At 42.7% G+C, this 17,910-nt stretch overlaps 1 protein-coding gene across 1 annotated transcript in view; it reads right to left on the bottom strand.

The window, feature by feature from the left end:
• Nucleotides 1-17,910, bottom strand: part of LOC126176718 (beta-1,3-glucan-binding protein-like) — a 77,705-nt gene that overhangs the window by 10,129 nt on the left and 49,666 nt on the right. Inside the window, exons 4-6 of the mRNA XM_049923886.1 lie at nt 16,260-16,517; nt 8,053-8,204; nt 1,863-1,967 (exon numbers count right to left, since the gene is read on the bottom strand). Of these exons, the coding sequence (XP_049779843.1) occupies nt 1,863-1,967; nt 8,053-8,204; nt 16,260-16,517 (515 nt within the window). The remainder of the gene's footprint in view (nt 1-1,862; nt 1,968-8,052; nt 8,205-16,259; nt 16,518-17,910) is intronic.

The raw sequence follows: 17,910 nt of genomic DNA, 5'->3' as shown, positions 1-17,910 counted from the left end.
ACACGCCACTGCCAACTGTGTTTAGCCTATCTTTTCGGAGCACCGTTGGGTTGTTCGCAAAAATTTCGGATGGGCTTATCTCTGGCCTTAGCCAGCTTTCAGTGCCTGCAATGATTTGAGCATCAGTGCTTTCTATTAGCGTTTAGAGCTCTGGTACGTTCCTAACACAGCTACGATATTTTACAACTGTTATACCTATGGTTCCTAGATCTACGTTCTTCCTGTGCTCGATCTGTACCCTTTGAGACTGAAGCCCTTTTTGTGTCTGCTCAAGACCCTCTTACCCCCCCCCCCCCCCAAAAAAAAAAAAACCGCCCTGTCCACGTCACACAGCCCATGCTACCGGTGTAGCCGCCTCCTGCGTGTAGATAAATTTTGCCTATGGCGCAAGTCGAGGAATCTGCAAAACAGTCAAAGAAGGCCGCTCGCATTGTCTGCTAAAACGTTTATATCGGTTAGGAACAGCCGAGGGTCTGTAACACTTCTTTGCGGAACCGCAGGTATCACTTCCGTTTTCTCGATAACTTTCCGTCAGTTACTATGAACCGTGATCTTTCTGACAGGAAATCACGAATCCAGTCGCGCAACTGAGGCCATACTCCATTTTCTGAATCTGTGTGGGCTACTTGCCAATAAATCTTCTTTTGCTCCATGTAATTTATAATGTTCGAGCACAGTACATGTTCCAGAATCCTATTGCAAATCGACGTTAGTGATAAGAGTCTGTGACGCAGCGGATTACTCCTATTTCCTTTCTTGGGTATTGGTATGACCTATGCAACTTTCCAGTCTTTAGGTACAGATCTTTCTACAAGAGAGCATTGTAGGTTTATGACTGCTAAGTATGGAGATATTTGTACCAGCATACTTTGAAAGCAACGTAAAAGAAGTACAATCTGAACCAGACGTCTGGCCTTTATTAATTGCTTTAAGCTGCTTGGCTACATCGGGGATATCTATGTCTAAGTTACATGTGTTAGTACTTGTTCTTGTTGCCAGTTCTGGAATACTTAATTCGTCTTGTTTGGTGAAGGAATGTTTGAAAGCCGTTCTTAGTAACTCTGGTGTAGTGGCACTGTGATTAGCGACATTGTTATCGCGCCCTGAAGCTATTGATTGTGTCTTCCCATTGGATTCCCTTCCAGATTTCGCGACAGATAACGCTGTGCAAACTATTAAAAGCATCTCGCATTGAGATACAAGAACGAAGAAATTAGACGAACTCTTTCATACATTTCAACATAATGTTCCTTAGAGGAAACACAGTGCGAGGTGGAGCAGTGATCAGCACACTGGACCCGCATTCGAGAGGACAACAGTTCAAAACCCCGTTCCACACTACAGATTTAGGTTTTCCGTAATTTCTCTATTTCTCCAAGCAAATGCCGGGATGGTTCCCTATATTTTCGAAATCCGAGCTTGGGCTCCGTCACAAATGACCTCGTTGTCGACGGGATGTTTAACTCTAAGCTTCCTTTTGCTTCTAGTGGAAACAGAATACAATTTAAAAGCAATACAATTTAAAAGCATTATGTAAATTTCAGGCATCAGCGAAGTGAATAGTTACTAATGTTTAGCTCGTGGTAATTGTGAAGTGTTTGTTACGTCCTGGATAAGGGATAAAGAATTATGTCGGCTATAGACTCACATTTGTAATTTTTCGAAGTCACCATTTTCAGTTATTAAAAGATAAAGCGAGTTATCAGAATCTGCATAATGTTTTATGTAATAATAATACCTTTCATCCCTTATACTTGCACACAAGATCTTATGATAGTATAGCTTAGTATGTTCCGTTGCTGTCAGAAATTCACACACTGGAAAACCTGAGACAATGAATATTATAAAAAAAAGCGTCATACCGTGGGTGACGAATTGATCCATGGCTTGTTTCCTCCAGTGTTCTGTGCATTGTCAGGGAAGTACCCATTTGTTCCTCCAACAGCCAGGTTAATGATGATGTAGTACTGAAAATATTTTATACAGATAAGTAAAGCTATCATAAAAATAAAGGTCACAACTAAATAGAAATATTAATCTAAAACTGTTACTATGCTGCATAACAGTTATAATAACAGTGTTTTCATATGTGATGGGCTCATATATTGACCTAAGAAATATGTAGAAATAATGTATTATCACTGAAGTGTACATTTATTACTGCTTCTATATAGTTATTATGTTTGTTAAACATTGTTAAATATTCTTGGACCTTAATGAGACACTTCTGTTCATATGTAACTCTAATAATAAGATCAGACGGTAAAATTCACCGCTATAGTTTAGAGAATCTTCTGATTATTTTATTCTGTTATGAAGGAGATAGATATTGTCCATAGCTCCAAACAGCACCTGTCAGTCTGGTAAAAGAAGAAAGAAAATGTATGCACAATGAGAAACGTAAAACCTACAAATGTAATGTATATGTCAAATCATTACATCTTTCATATAGTGAAATATAATAATATTTCGTTAATACATTAATATTGTTCCATAAATCATGATTACGACATTTCGCAATGATGTGGGATGTGTCATTTAACGCCAGTTTCCTTTACACGTTATATATATCTTTTTTTTACAATTAATACTTGATGCATTTCATACGTAATACAAATTCAGCTACTGAGACGGAGTTGTCATTCAGAAATTCTTTTAATTTGTTTTTAAATTCTGGTTGGCTATCTGTCAGACTTTTAATGGTATTTGGTAAATGACCAAAGATTTTTATGGTAGCATAATTCACCCCTTTGTCTGCCAAAGTCAGATCTGATCCACAATACTGAACATCATCCTTTCTTCTAGTATTCTATCTATGCACTTTGCTATTACTTTTGTGCCAAAGTCATATCTAACACGGAATACTGAAGATCATTCTTTCTTCTAGTATTATATCTATGCACTTTGCTATTACTTTTGAATTTGGATGGGTTCATCATCATCATCATCATCATCAGCCAATTCAATCATTAAATGATGTGGCCTCTTCGAGTCGTGGATTCAGGTAGGCTTTCAGCAGTCTTCTCCAAGTGGGACAGTCTTGGGCATTTGTCTGCCAGGTGTTACCAGCGATCTTCTTGATGTCTTTGTCCCATCTGTCTGGTGGTCTTCCTCTAAGCCTCCGGTGCTCTCTCGGACTCCACTCCAGTACTAGCTTCGTCCATCTGTTGTCTTTTCTTCTTGTGACGTGGCCAGCCCACTGCCATTTCAAGGAACCTACTGTCTCTAAGATGTCGTTAACATCCGTCACAGACCGCATGTCATCTGCCCTTTTCCTGTCCTTTCTTGTATAGCCCAACATTGATCTCTCCATGGCTCTCTGTGCTGTCCTAAGTTTCCCTTTTGTAAATGAGTTCAGTGTCCATGTCTCGCAGGCATACGTCATCACAGGAAGAATGCATTGATCAAATACTGCTTTCTTCAGATTTACTGGCATTTTTTATCTGAATACTGTTGAATGCTTCCCAAATGCTTGCCAGCCAAGCTCGATGCGTCGATAGATTTCTGGCCTTATGTCTCCCTTCATATTTATAATCTGGCCAAGGTAGACATATTCACTGACCTCCTCTAATAGACTGTCCTTGACTTTCACATCTCCAGCTGGGACCCATTTGTTGGACATTACTTTTGTTTTGGAATGGTTCATGTTCAAGCCAACCAGCAAACATTCGGATGCAAGATCTGTAAATAAGTTTTGGAGCTCTGCGAAGTCTTTGGCCAGTAAGGCAATATCATCAGCAAATCTCAAGTTCTACATTTACATCTACATTTATACTCCGCAAGCCACCCAACGATGTGTGGCGGAGAGCACTTTACGTGCCACTGTCATTACCTCCCTTTTCTGTTCCAGTCGCGTATGGTTCGCGGGAAGAACGACTGCCGGAAAGCCTCCGTGCGCGCTCGAATCTCTCTAATTTTACATTCGTGATCATCTCGGGAGGTACAAGTAAGGGGAAGCAATATATTCGATACCTCATCCAGAAACGCACCCTCTCGAAACCTGGACAGCAAGCTACACCGCGATGCAGAGCGCCTCTCTTGCAGGGTCTGCCACTTGAGTTTGCTAAACATCTCCGTAACGCTATAACGCTTACCAAATAACCCTGTGACGAAACGCGCCGCCTGTTAAGCCTTCTTCCATTAATTCTAATTCCCTTACCTTCCCAGCTCAATTAGTAACAAATTTCGTAAGTGAAGATATGTATAGCGAAATTACTGTGAATATTCTAACTTCATTAAATAAAGGTGATCTTGGGTGGGCTCCAGCTATTATTCTGATTACACTTATTTGTGCAATGAATACCTTTTCTCTTAATGATGAATTACCACGTAATATGATGCCACACGAAAAACCAGTGACTGAAAATAGGCATATTAGGCTAATTTACTGATATGTTTATCACCAAAATTTGCCAGTAACCCTAATAGCACAAGTAGCTGAACTTGAATGTTTCAGTAGATCATCAATCTGTTTTGTCCAGTTCCATTTCTCATCAATGCAACAAACCCAGGAATTTTGAATATTCTGCCTTAGCAACAAAATTCTGTTCGAAGTGTATATTTATCAATAGTGTAATGCCGTTTACTGTACAGAACTGTATATACAGTGTTTTCTCAAAATTTAGTGAGTCCTTTTGTAGAGAACCACTTAATAATTTTCCTATTTCACACTTTCTTCAGCTAATTCTTGTCTTTTGGTTACGATTATATACTTGTATCATCAGCAAAAAGAAATAACTTTGCATCTTTAGGAACATAGAGTGGCAAGTCATTAGTATACACTGAAGCGTCAAAGAAATTGGTATAGGCATGTGTATTCAAATACAAAGATATGCAAACATGCAGAATATCGCGCTGCGTTCGGTAACGCCTATATAAGACAAGTGTCTGGCGCAGTTGAAACACTCTTCTGAGTTAAAGACTTCAGCTGCCCACCCACAGTTTATTTGGCTCTTCAGTGTATAATAAGAACAATAAGGGACACAAGACTGAACCCTGTGGGACACCATTCTTGATACCTCCCCAATTAGAGGACTGTGCTCATTTCTCTAGATTACCTGTACTGTTGATTTCAATCTTCTGCATTCTTCCAGTTGAATATGAACTAAATCATTTTGGCCCTGTCCCATTCACAATACGCGAGCCTATGTGGAAGAATTTCATGCTTCACATAGTCAAAATCCTTTAAGAGATCACAAAAAATCCCATTTGGCGGTGTCTGGTTATTCAGAGAATTTAATATTTGATCTGTGAAAGCATATACCGCATTTTCCGTCGAAAAGCCTTTCTGAAAACCAAACTGACATTTTCTTAGTACTCCATTTTTACAAATAAGTGAAGCTACACTTGAATATCACTTTTTCAGGAATTTTGGATGAAGCTGTCAGAAATCAGATTGGGCAGTAGTAGCTAGAATCAGACCTATCCCATTTTTTAGCCCTGTTTTAGTGAGCTACAACATATGTGGCTGGGAATCTACTTACCTGTTGGGAACGAGCTTTTATTACTCTGTTGGAAATGCCATCAATCCCTTGAAAGCTGTTATGTGTTAGTGAATTTATTATTTTCCTGATTTCAGTAGGAGACGTGGTTTGAATTTAAATTTTATTGGATTGTATATGTATTGCCTCTTCCACATACAGTCTTGCACTTTCTAATGAACAGCTGGATCCTATTTTCTCTACAACTCTTCAAAATGATCGTTAAAAATATACTTCTGACATTTTGTTAACAACGTTATCAATTAGTCTGATAGAAATATAATCTTCCTGTCTTCTCACTTGCCCTTTTCCCCTTTTAACAATATTCCAAATTGTTCTAATTTTATTATCAGAGGTGCTAATCTCAGACATGATGCACATACTTCTGGACATTTTAATGCCATAACTTTTCTTAATATCTTTGTTGGATCTACATTTGAGTGAACATATGAAGCGTTAGAATAAATTTCAAAAGTCTGTGTGACCATGATGTACTGAGCTAAGGAAACAGCAACAACTTGTGAACTTCTATATTTACAACGATTTTTCTGACAGTTCCTCTTGATATGTTATATGTGTTGAATAAAGGTCTTATACACCACTTTCTTCCTAAGGAAGCTATATTTTCTCCAGAACCTTTTGCCTCCTGTTTCCTTTTCACCTTAGTTATTGCCTGTTTGTGAAAGTAAATGCTGTACATCACGTTCATTATTTGCCTCTATGCTCAGTATTTGTTCACCACATTTTAAATATCTTATTCTTCTTTGCGTTTTCAGTCATTTTAGGATGTCTACAAATAAAATATGACCATCATAATTTACTATCTTGTACTGAAAAATAAAGCTTTTTGCAATATATACCTGATGTAATTTACATTGCAGTATATCTGACGATTGCTTAGGAAGTGTAAATCTGAAGTTATAGCTTCTGTTCCCTGTATATAAACACAATACTGCATAGCCTTTGAACGATAAAATCCTTCACTATTACTGTTTCTGGATTAGATTGATTCTTCAATCTTCTACGAACTTGCATATGAGGTGCATTCAAGTTCTAAGGCCTCCGATTTTTTTTCTAATTAACTACTCACCCAAAATCGATGAAACTGGCGTTACTTCCCGACGTAATCGCCCTGCAGACGTACACATTTTTCACAACGCTGACGCCATGATTCCATGGCAGCGGCGAAGGCTTTTTTAGGAGTCTGTTTTGACCACTGGAAAATCGCTGATGCAATAGCAGCACGGCTGGTGAATGTGCGGCCACGGAGAGTGTCTTTCATTGTTGCAAAAAGCCTAAAGTCACTAGGAGCCAGGTCAGGTGAGTAGGAAGCATGAGGAATCACTTCAAAGTTGTTATCACGAAGAAACTGTTGCGTAACGTTAGCTCGATGTGCGGGTGCGTTGTCTTGGTGAAACAGCACACGCGCAGCCCTTCCCGGACGTTTTTGTTGCAGTGCAGGAAGGAATTTGTTCTTCAAAACATTTTCGTAGGATGCACCTGTTACCGTAGTGCCCTTTGGAACGTAGTGGGTAAGGATTACGCCCTCGCTGTCCCAGAACATGGACACCATTATTTTTTCAGCACTGGCGGTTACCCGAAATTTTTTTGGTGGCGGTGAATCTGTGTGCTTCCATTGAGCTGACTGGCGCTTTGTTTCTGGATTGAAAAATGGCATCCACGTCTCATCCATTGTCACAACCGACGAAAAGAAAGTCCCATTCATGCTGTCGTTGCACGTCAACATTGCTTGGCAACATGCCACATGGGCAGCCATGTGGTCGTCCGTCAGCATTTGTGGCACCCACCTGGACGACACTTTTCGCATTTTAAGGTCGTCATGCCGGATTGTGTGCACACAACCCACAGAAATGCCAACTCTGGAGGCGATCTGTTCAACAGTCATTCGGCGATCCCCCAAAACAATTCTCTCCACTTTCTCGATCATGTCGTCAGACCGGCTTGTGCGAGCCCGAGGTTATTTCGGTTTGTTGTCACACGATGTTCTGCCTTCATTAAACTGTCGCACCCACGAACGCACTTTCGACACATCCATAACTCCATCACCACATGTCTCCTTCAACTGTCGATGAATTTCAATTGGTTTCACACCACGCAAATTCAGAAAACGAATGATTGCACGCTGTTCAAGCAAGGAAAACGTCGCAATTTTAAGTATTTAAAACAGTTCGAATTCTCGCCGCTGGCGGTAAAATTCCATGTGCCGTACGTTTCTATCTCTTCCCAATCCGGAGAAAAAAAATCGGAGGCCTTAGAACTTGAATGCACCTCGTAATTATAACTCCAGTGACGTTTCCTTTGATACCCAGATATATATTTTCTTCGTTCCTTCTTCATTGTAGTTTCACATACACTATGCACCTCAGATAGTTTTCAAATTTTGCCTTCAGTGGTGTAGTCGTATAGTGAAAGACCAATTTGAGAAGCTACAGAAAGGCTTATTGCTAGGTAAGTATCGTAAGGTTGTAAGAATCTTGAATGTAAAATATACCTGTAAACCGAATGCACGTCTTACAAAAACAAGCGAAGCTAGAAACTGACTGTGTCTTACCTCTTGATCGAAAGGAGCCATTTTAGTAGCGTATCTCCATGGGTTTTCAGCCGTTGGTACATTTGTATTAAATCCTCCATAGGCCCAGAAACCTTCATCCGTAGGAGTAACCGTTCCTATCTCGGTACCATCAATGCTGAACTTTATGTAGTCTGTAGATTACAAAGAAAAACGTGCTAGAGATTGAAATATTGTCGTGAACATGGAACAATGATATAACAAAAATTTAATGGCAGGCTCAAGATATTTAATTCCTGAAAAGGTGTGTGGAATGAATATATATATTAAATGTACATTATAATACAGTATCAGCGTGAGAATGGAACTGTCACTTGAATTTTATCACAAAGAACATTAATGTGGTATTTTATAGTTTGAAATGTGAAATTGCTATACTTAAATAGTAGACTATTTCGAATGTCATATACAATAGACTATGTCTCACCTCTATAGCGATAATACAAGGCTGATCAACATCCTTGATGGTTTTCAACAGTAGTAGTTTAGTACTGATGATATAAAATAAAAATTGAATTGTGATAAGAACTCAAGTTGTATGTGAAGAACTTTTTCTTAGGCTCGCGGGAAACTGTAGAAATTTTGAGATAGGCGACTTTTAAATATGTGAAATATTTCTTTCCTTCCCTTGCGTAGGAGTTGGCGTCACGGCTGCAAGTGTACAAAGTATTTTGGTGATGGGTCACAGTTTCTTAAAGGTAACACTTGGATGAGCAGTTGAACTGAATAGACAATGTTTTCAAAAGAGGACGTAAGATGGACATCACCAAAAGCACGACAGTGATAATGTAATGTAGTCGAATTAAATCAGGTGATGATGATTGAATTAGATTGGGAAATAAGACACTGAAAGTAGTAGATGAGTTTTGCTATTTGGGAAGCAAAATAACTGATGATGGTCGATGTAGGGAGAAAATAAAATGTAGATCGGCGATTGCAAGAAAAGCGTTTCTGAAGAAGAGCAATTTGTTAACATCGAGTTCAGATTTAAATGTCAGGTAGTCCTTTCTGAAAGTATTTGTATGGGCGTGAAACATGGACGATAAACAGTTTAGACAGGAAGAGAATAGAAGCTTTTGCAATGTGGTGTTACAGAACAACGCTGAAGATTAGATGGGTAGATAACGTAACTAATCAGGAGATACTGAATAGAACTGGGGAGAAGAGAAATTTGTGGTATAACCTGACTAGAAGAAGAGATCGGTTGGTAGGACATATTCTGAGGCATCAAGGGATCACCAGTGTGGTACTGGAGGAAAGTGCGTGGGGTGAAAATCGCAGAGGGAGAGCAAGAGATGAATACAGCAGGCAGATTCAGAAGGATGTGAGTTGCAGTAGTTCCAGACCAGTCTTTGGACTGAAGATTACAACAGCAACAACAACGCCTCATGAAGGTATTCGTGATTTAAAGTATCATGGATTATGGTCCACTGAAAAATACTCCCTCTGTGTTTACTTTCTTGCAGGTGATTAAACGAATAATAATGAAGTGTGTGTGGCATCGGAAAAGAGTGGAGATAAGATATCCGTCGGTAGGTGATAAGACATAATTAGGAAATACCCGAGATTACGTCTGCATCATAATAGTTTGCGTAACAGCATGTTACACATTCAGTAGAGCAGTCAATATAGTTCAAGACTTGACGAATTTTTGATCACACATGTTTGTTCGTTATTGACACAGGTTTGTTGGTTTCAGTCCAATGGTCTGCCACTTCTTACGAATCACGAAAATTTTCTGCATTTTCATAAAATAATAAATGTAATTGAAAACAGCTTCCTTAACATTACACGTATGATACCTATATAACTGAATTTCGGCGAACGTATACTTTTGTTTGTAAAGGATAGATGGAATTACGAGATGATATACTTCTGAAAATGGTAAATGCGTTGTGAAATTAATAAAAAATGTGACATGTAGCAAGGGAATTGCCAAGCCTTGAGGCTCCAATGTGTTAAGTGATAGTTTAGATGCTCTGCTGAGAGGTTTTTTGATAGTCGTGCAATTTATTTTGTAAATTGTGCCATTTACACATGATATTGCTGTCGTCAGAGTGGCAGAAGTAGATAACTTCTTTGTTACAAAAGAATATCACTGTCTTTGAACTTAGATAAAACAAAATAAATGTAATTTCTTACTACCAAAGCCTTACCAAATCGATCGAAATAAGAGCATGGGAGAACATCAAAAAATAAAGAAAGATTAATCTAAATTGTTAGGTGTTTGTAGTATTAAGAACCCGAACTGTAAATCGCAGTTACAGATCTCCTTAAACTTATAAGTTCTTCAACTTTTGCACTAAGAATGATGAGTGGATATGAAATTACAAAAAAAAGACATACTTTTCGCAAGGCTATTCACTGATTTTTTGTGGCGTCATATTCTGGGACAACTCCCCACTAGGGAAAGTGTTTCTTGCACAGACTCGCGTAATGAGGTTAATATGTGGTGTCCAGTCTAGAACATTTTTAACCAGCAGTTTAAACAATAGTTGAGCGTGCTGACAGCAGACTTGTCGAACATTAACTCCCTTATGAACTTTGTTGCCAACAGTCAATGACAGTTGGAAAACAACAATAATATGTACACTCATAAGACAAAACATTATAACTGCCCACAGCGAGGTTGGATGCTGCCTAGTGACGTTGCGAGCACCTGACGCGCTATGGAAAGTACCTAAGCGCAGAAGAGACGGATGGAGGATTATCCTGGCGAAAATATGAACTGCAAATGGCGAAATCAACTGAGGTGGGCGACTTTGACAAAGGTGAGATTACTATTACGCAGAGCCAGTGAACGAGTATGTCGGAAACGGCGGTCGAATGTTCACGAACTTCTGTCGTGAGCATCTACGGAAAGAGGTAGAAGGACGGTGAAACTAACACTACGCGATAAATGGTTGGACGTCCACGACTCTTCATAGAACGTGGGGTTCGGATGTTCAAAACATGGTTCAAATGGCTCTGAGCACTGTGGGACTTAACTTCTGAGGTCATCAGTCCCCTAGAACTTAGAACTACTTAAACCTAACAAACCTAAGGACGTCACACACATCCACGCACGAGGCAGGATTCGAACCTGCGACCGTAGCGGTCGCGCGGTTCCAGACTGTAGCGCCTGGAACCTCAAAATGGCTCGAATAGCTCTGAGCACTATGGGACTCAACATCTGTGGTCATCAGTCCCCTAGAACTTAGAACTACAGGGTTATTACAAATGATTGAAGCGATTTCACAGCTCTACAATAACTTTATTATTTGAGATATTTTCACAATGCTTTGCACACACATACAAAAAGTCAAAAAGTTTTTTTAGGCATTCACAAATGTTCGATATGTGCCCCTTTAGTGATTCGGCAGACATCAAGCCGACAATCAAGTTCCTCCCACACTCGGCGCAGCATGTCCCCATCAATGAGTTCGAAAGCATCGTTGATGCGAGCTCGCAGTTCTGGAACGTTTCTTGGTAGAGGAGGTTTAAACACTGAATCTTTCACATAACCCCACAGAAAGAAATGGCATGGGGTTAAGTCGGGAGAGCGTGGAGGTCATGACATGAATTGCTGATCATGATCTCCACCACGACCGATCCATCGGTTTTCCAATCTCCTGTTTAAGAAATGCCGAACATCATGATGGAAGTGCGGTGGAGCACCATCCTGTTGAAAGATGAAGTCGGTGCTGTCGGTCTCCAGTTGTGGCATGAGCCAATTTATTCGTCGACTTCCGCGGGCTACGCGTGAAACTTGCCCGCACGCGTTCAACCGTTTCTTCGCTCACTGCAGGCCGACCCGTTGATTTCCCCTTACAGAGGCATCCAGAAGCTTTAAACTGCGCATACCATCGCCGAATGGAGTTAGCAGTTGGTGGATCTTTGTTGAACTTCGTCCCGAAGTGTCGTTGCACTGTTATGACTGACTGATGTGAGTGCATTTCAAGCACGACATACGCTTTCGCGGCTCCTGTCGCCATTTTGTCTCACTGCGCTCTCGAGCGCTCTGGCGGCAGAAACCTGAAGTGCGGCTTCAGCCGAACAAAACTTTGAGTTTTTCTACGTATCTGTAGTGTGTCGTGACCATATGTCAATGAATGGAGCTACAGTGAATTTATCAAACCGCTTCAATCATTTGTAATAGCCCTGTACTTAAACATAACTAACCTAAGGACATCACACACATCCATGCCCGAGGCAGGATTCGAACCTGTGACCGTAGGGGTTACCCGGTTCCAGACTGACGCGGGGTTCGGAGGCTTCTAGGTTGTGTAAAGTGGGATAGATGGTAATCTGTGGCATCCCTGCCGAAAGAGCGCAATCTTGGTGCACGCACAAGAGTTTCGGAGCTCACCGTTCATTGTACATTATTGACACGGAGCTGCGCAGCAGACCACGCATACGTGATGACATGTTGACCCAATGGCATCGTCAGTTATGATCGCAGTGGGCATGGTCCATCTGGATTTTAACGTCGATCAATGGAAACGCGTCGTCTCTTCGGGAGAATCACATTTTTGCTACACTAGGTCGCTAGTCGTCTCCACAAACGCCGTCATCGAGATGAACGGCGGCTCGAAACGTGCAGCGCGCCACGGACGCAGGATGATGAGAGCAGTAATATTCTATGGGAGACGTCCTCCTGCGCTTGCAAGGGACCTGTGACCATAACCGAAGACACGCTGACAGCTGCGAACCACGTGCATCCCTTCATGCTGGATGTCTTCCCCGACGGTGACGTCACCTTTCAGCAGTATAATAGTGTGTGTCTCGGAGGCAGAACCTTGCTTTGAGAAGCATTACAGTGAACTCACGTCGATGTCCTGGCGACCACATTGGCCTGATGTGAGTGCTATGGAACCCACCTGTGTCGGTATCTGGCGCCATCACTGCGTACACAAATGAGCGGCCTGTTACTTGCGCGAATTTCATGAGCTGTGCGTAGACGGCTAATGCCATATACCTCCACAAACCTACCAACAAACTGTCGGATCCCTGATACGCAGAACCAATGATGTATTTCGGTTCAAAGAAGGACAAACAAGCTATTAAGCAGGTGGTCATAATGTTTTCGCTCATCAGTGTATACACCAAATTCTACCCACCTTTGGCACAGTGCAGAAAGTAGTGAGGTAGTTGGCGATTAAAATGTTTGAGCAGTTACCCAGTGATGTGAAACATTCAATAGATAGTAAAGTAACTTCAGACAGAAACTGAGAACATATGTGCCGCCAATTCCTTATATTGGCTAGAAGAACGTTTGGATGAAGCAAGAGAGTTTAGAAACTAATGACGTCGCACGCTAAGAACATAGCCCAACAAGTGTGGCGCGTTGTCGGAGGAGAGTACATGTTCTAGGGTTTCCTGCTGCCAGAGTTCTGCAGCGGTACGGATAACACACAGTGTGCGAGTGAAAAGGTGCGATAAAAGGGAACATACTCAACAGTTGAAGTAAGTGGGACAGTACGATTCTTGTGGGGAAACGGCTAAATTGCACACAGAGTTGCCGTGAAATCCTGGAAGTTCATGGACCAGTTGCAGCGGCGCGTCCAACAGTAGTGCAATACTTGACAGTGAAATACAACATTAATGGAATACTTGAGTGAGGCCGCACAGACGTTGGTGATACTGTTCAGGAGGGAGGAACCAAAGACGACATTGTCCAGACTATCATTTGGGCAGTCTGAAAGAACATGTGGATGGAAAGATTTTCCAATGTTCACACAGCGGTTCTCGAATGGATCCGTGACAAATCGTCGAGGAAGCGAATTATTGCTAGAACGCTCCGACCGGTGACTACAGAGACTAGGCACTTATGTTGAAAGATAGTGTCATGAATCTGTGTCGCTTGGAAGTGTAGTACAGCAATCAATGAAAGTTACTTGGCCTGTAATTATAATGTGCAACTTAGTTTTTGAAGTCTCCTTATACATATATACACTGTTCAGCCAGAATATTGTGACCATCGACCTACTATCGATGTAAACCCACCCAGGCGATAGCAGCGTCATCTGGCGACGACTGACTGCTAGTCAGACACACGCACGGTGCATGTAGTATCAGTCAGCGTGCTGTCCATGTGTAGAACAGGGAATGTGCGCGATCGATCTGAATTTGATCTAGGGAAGATTGTGATGGCCCAGAGGCTTGGCATGAGCATTCCGGAAACTGCACAACTTGTCGGATGTTCGAGCATTGCTGTGGTGAGTGCCCTCAACACGTGGCTAAACGAAGGTGCAACCACGTCCAGATGTCGTGGGTTTGGGTGGCCACCTCTCATTACGAATGTCGGACGTCGCAGGCTGGGCAGACTGGTAAAACAGGACAGACGGCGATCTGTGGTGGAACTAACATCGCCGGCCAGAGTGGACGAGCGGTTCTAGGCGCTTCAGTCTGGAACCACGCGACCGCAACGGTCGCAGGTTCGAATCCTGCCTCGGGCATGGATGTGTGTGATGTCCTTAGGTTAGTTAGGTTTAAGTAGTTCTAAGTTCTAGGGGACTGATGACATCCTATGTTAAGTCCTAAGTGCTCAGAGCCATTTGAACCATCTGAACTAACATCAGGCTTTAATGCTGGGCAGAGTACAATTGTGTCTGAACATGCAGTGCAACTCCCAACGATGGGCCTTCGCGATCGACGACCCATGCATGTGACAATATTAACACCAAAACATACAGAACCACGACTGAAATTGGCACTTGATCATCGGCACTGACTTTGGCGCAGTTGCAGAGAGTTGCATGGTATGATAAATCCCGATATCGTCTTCATCGTGCCGATGAAAGGGCGCTTATCCGTCATCTTCAGGGGAACAGCTCCTTGACACCTGTCCTGCAAGATGGAGATCAGATGGCGGAGGCTCCATAATTCTATGGAGAACACTTATGTGGGCATCCATGTGTCCAGTAGAGCTCGTGGAAGACACCATGACGGCCCAACAGTATCGTATAATGATTACAGATCATGTACATCCCTTCATGACGATCATGTTTCCCGAAGACAGTGTCAATCTTGAACAAGATAATGCGCCATATCGCAATTCGAGGAGTGTAAAGGAGCGCCTCGTGGAACACAGTGGCGCGTTCCAGTTGACGTCTTGGCTCCCCAGTTAGCCAGATCAGAACCCAATCGAACACATCTGGGATGTAATTGAACATGGCGTCAGAGCTCTTCGCCCCTTTCCCCGGAATTTATGGAATTAGGTGACTCTTGACGCCAACTCCTTCTAGCGACCTACCAACGCTTTATTACTTACATGCCACGACGCGTCGCATTTGTTATCCATGCGAAAGGTGGACATACTGCTACTAATAGGTAGGCTGTTATAATGTTCTGATTGATCAGTGTAAATGATAAGAGTAGCAATTCTGTGTATCGGGTTCGATGGCCGCTATGGAGTGTTAGTGATGTTCGTCTTTAGTGTTAATACGAGTGCTGTCCAGAAAGTAAGTTCCGATCGGGCGCTAAAAGAAAACCACAGTGAAAATCAGAAACATTTTATTTGCAAGAGTTAACTACACTTTCCAGATACTTCTCTGCATAGTCTCTGCTCTGACTTAGACATTTGTCAGAGCGTTATACCAAATTTCCAGCACCATCGTCATAGAGGACAGGCGCCTGTGCTTTCAGATAATTCTCTACGATGGTCTATAGCGCGTAGCCTGCTCCCAAGTGTTGTATTTGTATCCAGTGTTTCAAGTGAATAGAGCCAATTAGGGCTATGTTGTGGGTGATAACTTCCCACCGAAAATGCTGCAGGAGCATCTTCACTGCCCCTGCAGAGTGCAGCTGAGAACTGCCGTGAAGAAGGAAGTGCTTGGCAGTTGTGTTAAGTGGGCTGCATTCATTAAGGCGAAGCCTCTCAGCAGGCCCTCCTACTTTGCGGGAGACATCGTTGTTCTAGGCACCTTTACTCGCTCACAGTGTGCTCACAACTGAAAAGAGTGTCTTAGTGCAATTGACGGTCATACTAGAGACACTCCCCAACACGTCTGTACAAAGCTTCATCAAGTTTTCACTGTGGTGTCCATTTCGCGACCGATCGGAACTTACTTTCTGGACAACCCTCGTAGTAACAATCTTTTAAAAATAATTTAGTCTCTTGATCAAAACATAATCAAAAGCTTTCGCTTTTGCCCCTGGGATAATTTACCCTTTAGAGGAACCACTGCTCCAGAGCGACTTGTACCCACCTGGCGTCCACTCGAGCTGGTAGGAGTGGAAGTCCTTGTCGTAGCCCTGGCCGGCGGCGCTGTTCTGCGAAAAGCTGGCCGCCTGGTAGGCGTCTACGGGGTAGTAGGGGCCAAAGTGCAGCGTCGAGGAGACCTGCTCGGCGCCGATGTTGACGTTGTTCACCGTCAGCCCCAGGTTGCCGCGAGACTCCATCAGGTCGATCTCGCCCGACGCCGGCCACCCGCCGTATTTGTTGTTGCGTGGCAGCAGCCAGATGGCTGCAAAACAGAAAAATGAGTGCCCGGGAATACTACTTTATCTACTCGTACTTGTTTCATCTGGTAAGAGGGCAGTCTACAGGCCTTCTGTTGCATCTAACCTGACCGCCCTAGCAGGGTGAAGCAACGATATCTTGTAAAGTACCCGATTAGCTTGCAACACGACCCTTTACAGAAATGAACGACTCGATCCATAAGTAGTGGATGTGATAATGGTCATAGCTGCAATTGATAACTTTGTCATTCTTAATTTTAATACACTGCCGAGAGAAAAATTAGTACACCCACAGAGTCGATGTGGATTTTGATACGATGACAACATATGCCACCTGGGGGATGATAGATGTGCCGATAATGGTTTCAACATTGTCCGCCAACAGACTGCGCAGTGGCATAGCTACCAGAGTGTCATCTGTGTCTACCCTTCAATATGGAATGCCCACAGGAAGGAGGCTCAGTGTGAGGCAAATGCGTGCGGCAGGTAGGTAACCGTGCCACGGAAATGCACCCACGCTTCCTACGCCCAACTGGCAAGTAGGATGAAATTGTTGCCAGACAACTAGCACTTGCTGCGTCATTTGTGTAACGATGCTGGTATCAGCACTCACGCGAAAAACATTCTCACACTTGCAGACGAGGTTCTGGACGTCTACACAGCTCAAACGCCAGCCAGTATCGTCGTAGTGTAAGGGCATCAGTGGCAGACCGTACAGCTACCACAGCAACGGTAAGAGGGTTTGTGAGCCCTAACATGTCAACGCGAACTGTTGCGAACCGGTTATTAGCAGTGGGACTACGGGCACGCACATCTCTAGCCCGTTTTCCACTCACGCCATTGCATCGACATGCATGGCTCGACTGGTGCCATCAGAGGATAACTTGGAAGATGGAATGGCGCGCCGTGGTCTTAAGCAATGAACACAGATTCTACCTGTATGCAAGTGACGGTTGTTGCACATACGATGTAAACCTCATGTGCACTGTCTCGTAGAGTGCATCTGCCCAAGACGTACACAGGCTTTATGGTCTGGGATGCGATAAGCTACAACTCTCGTTCATTTTTGGTGTTTCTGGAGGGGACGCTAACCAGCGCTCGCTAAGTGCAGAAAGTTGTTAGACCCGTTCTTCTGCTGTTCTTGCAACAGGAAGATGATGTGTTTTTCGAACAGGATAATACAGACCCACCAACACCTCGTATAGAACAAACGTGAGCTGTTCGAGAAGGCGTGGCACAATGTATCCCAGGACAGTATTCACCATCTGTACGATCGCCTGGAGGTTACACCATGTGTGTTTGAGCATGGTTCGAACCTGGACCACAGAACTGCTTGATCTGTAAATATAATCATTTAATGTACTCCATATGCACTATTGCTGATGATGGTCGAAGTAG

This window comes from Schistocerca cancellata, chromosome 3, assembly GCF_023864275.1.
Source record: "Schistocerca cancellata isolate TAMUIC-IGC-003103 chromosome 3, iqSchCanc2.1, whole genome shotgun sequence".
NCBI classification, from domain to species: Eukaryota; Metazoa; Arthropoda; class Insecta; order Orthoptera; family Acrididae; genus Schistocerca; species Schistocerca cancellata.
The sequence above is the reverse complement of the archived record's forward strand: the minus strand, read 5'-3'. Positions and strand labels throughout refer to the sequence as shown.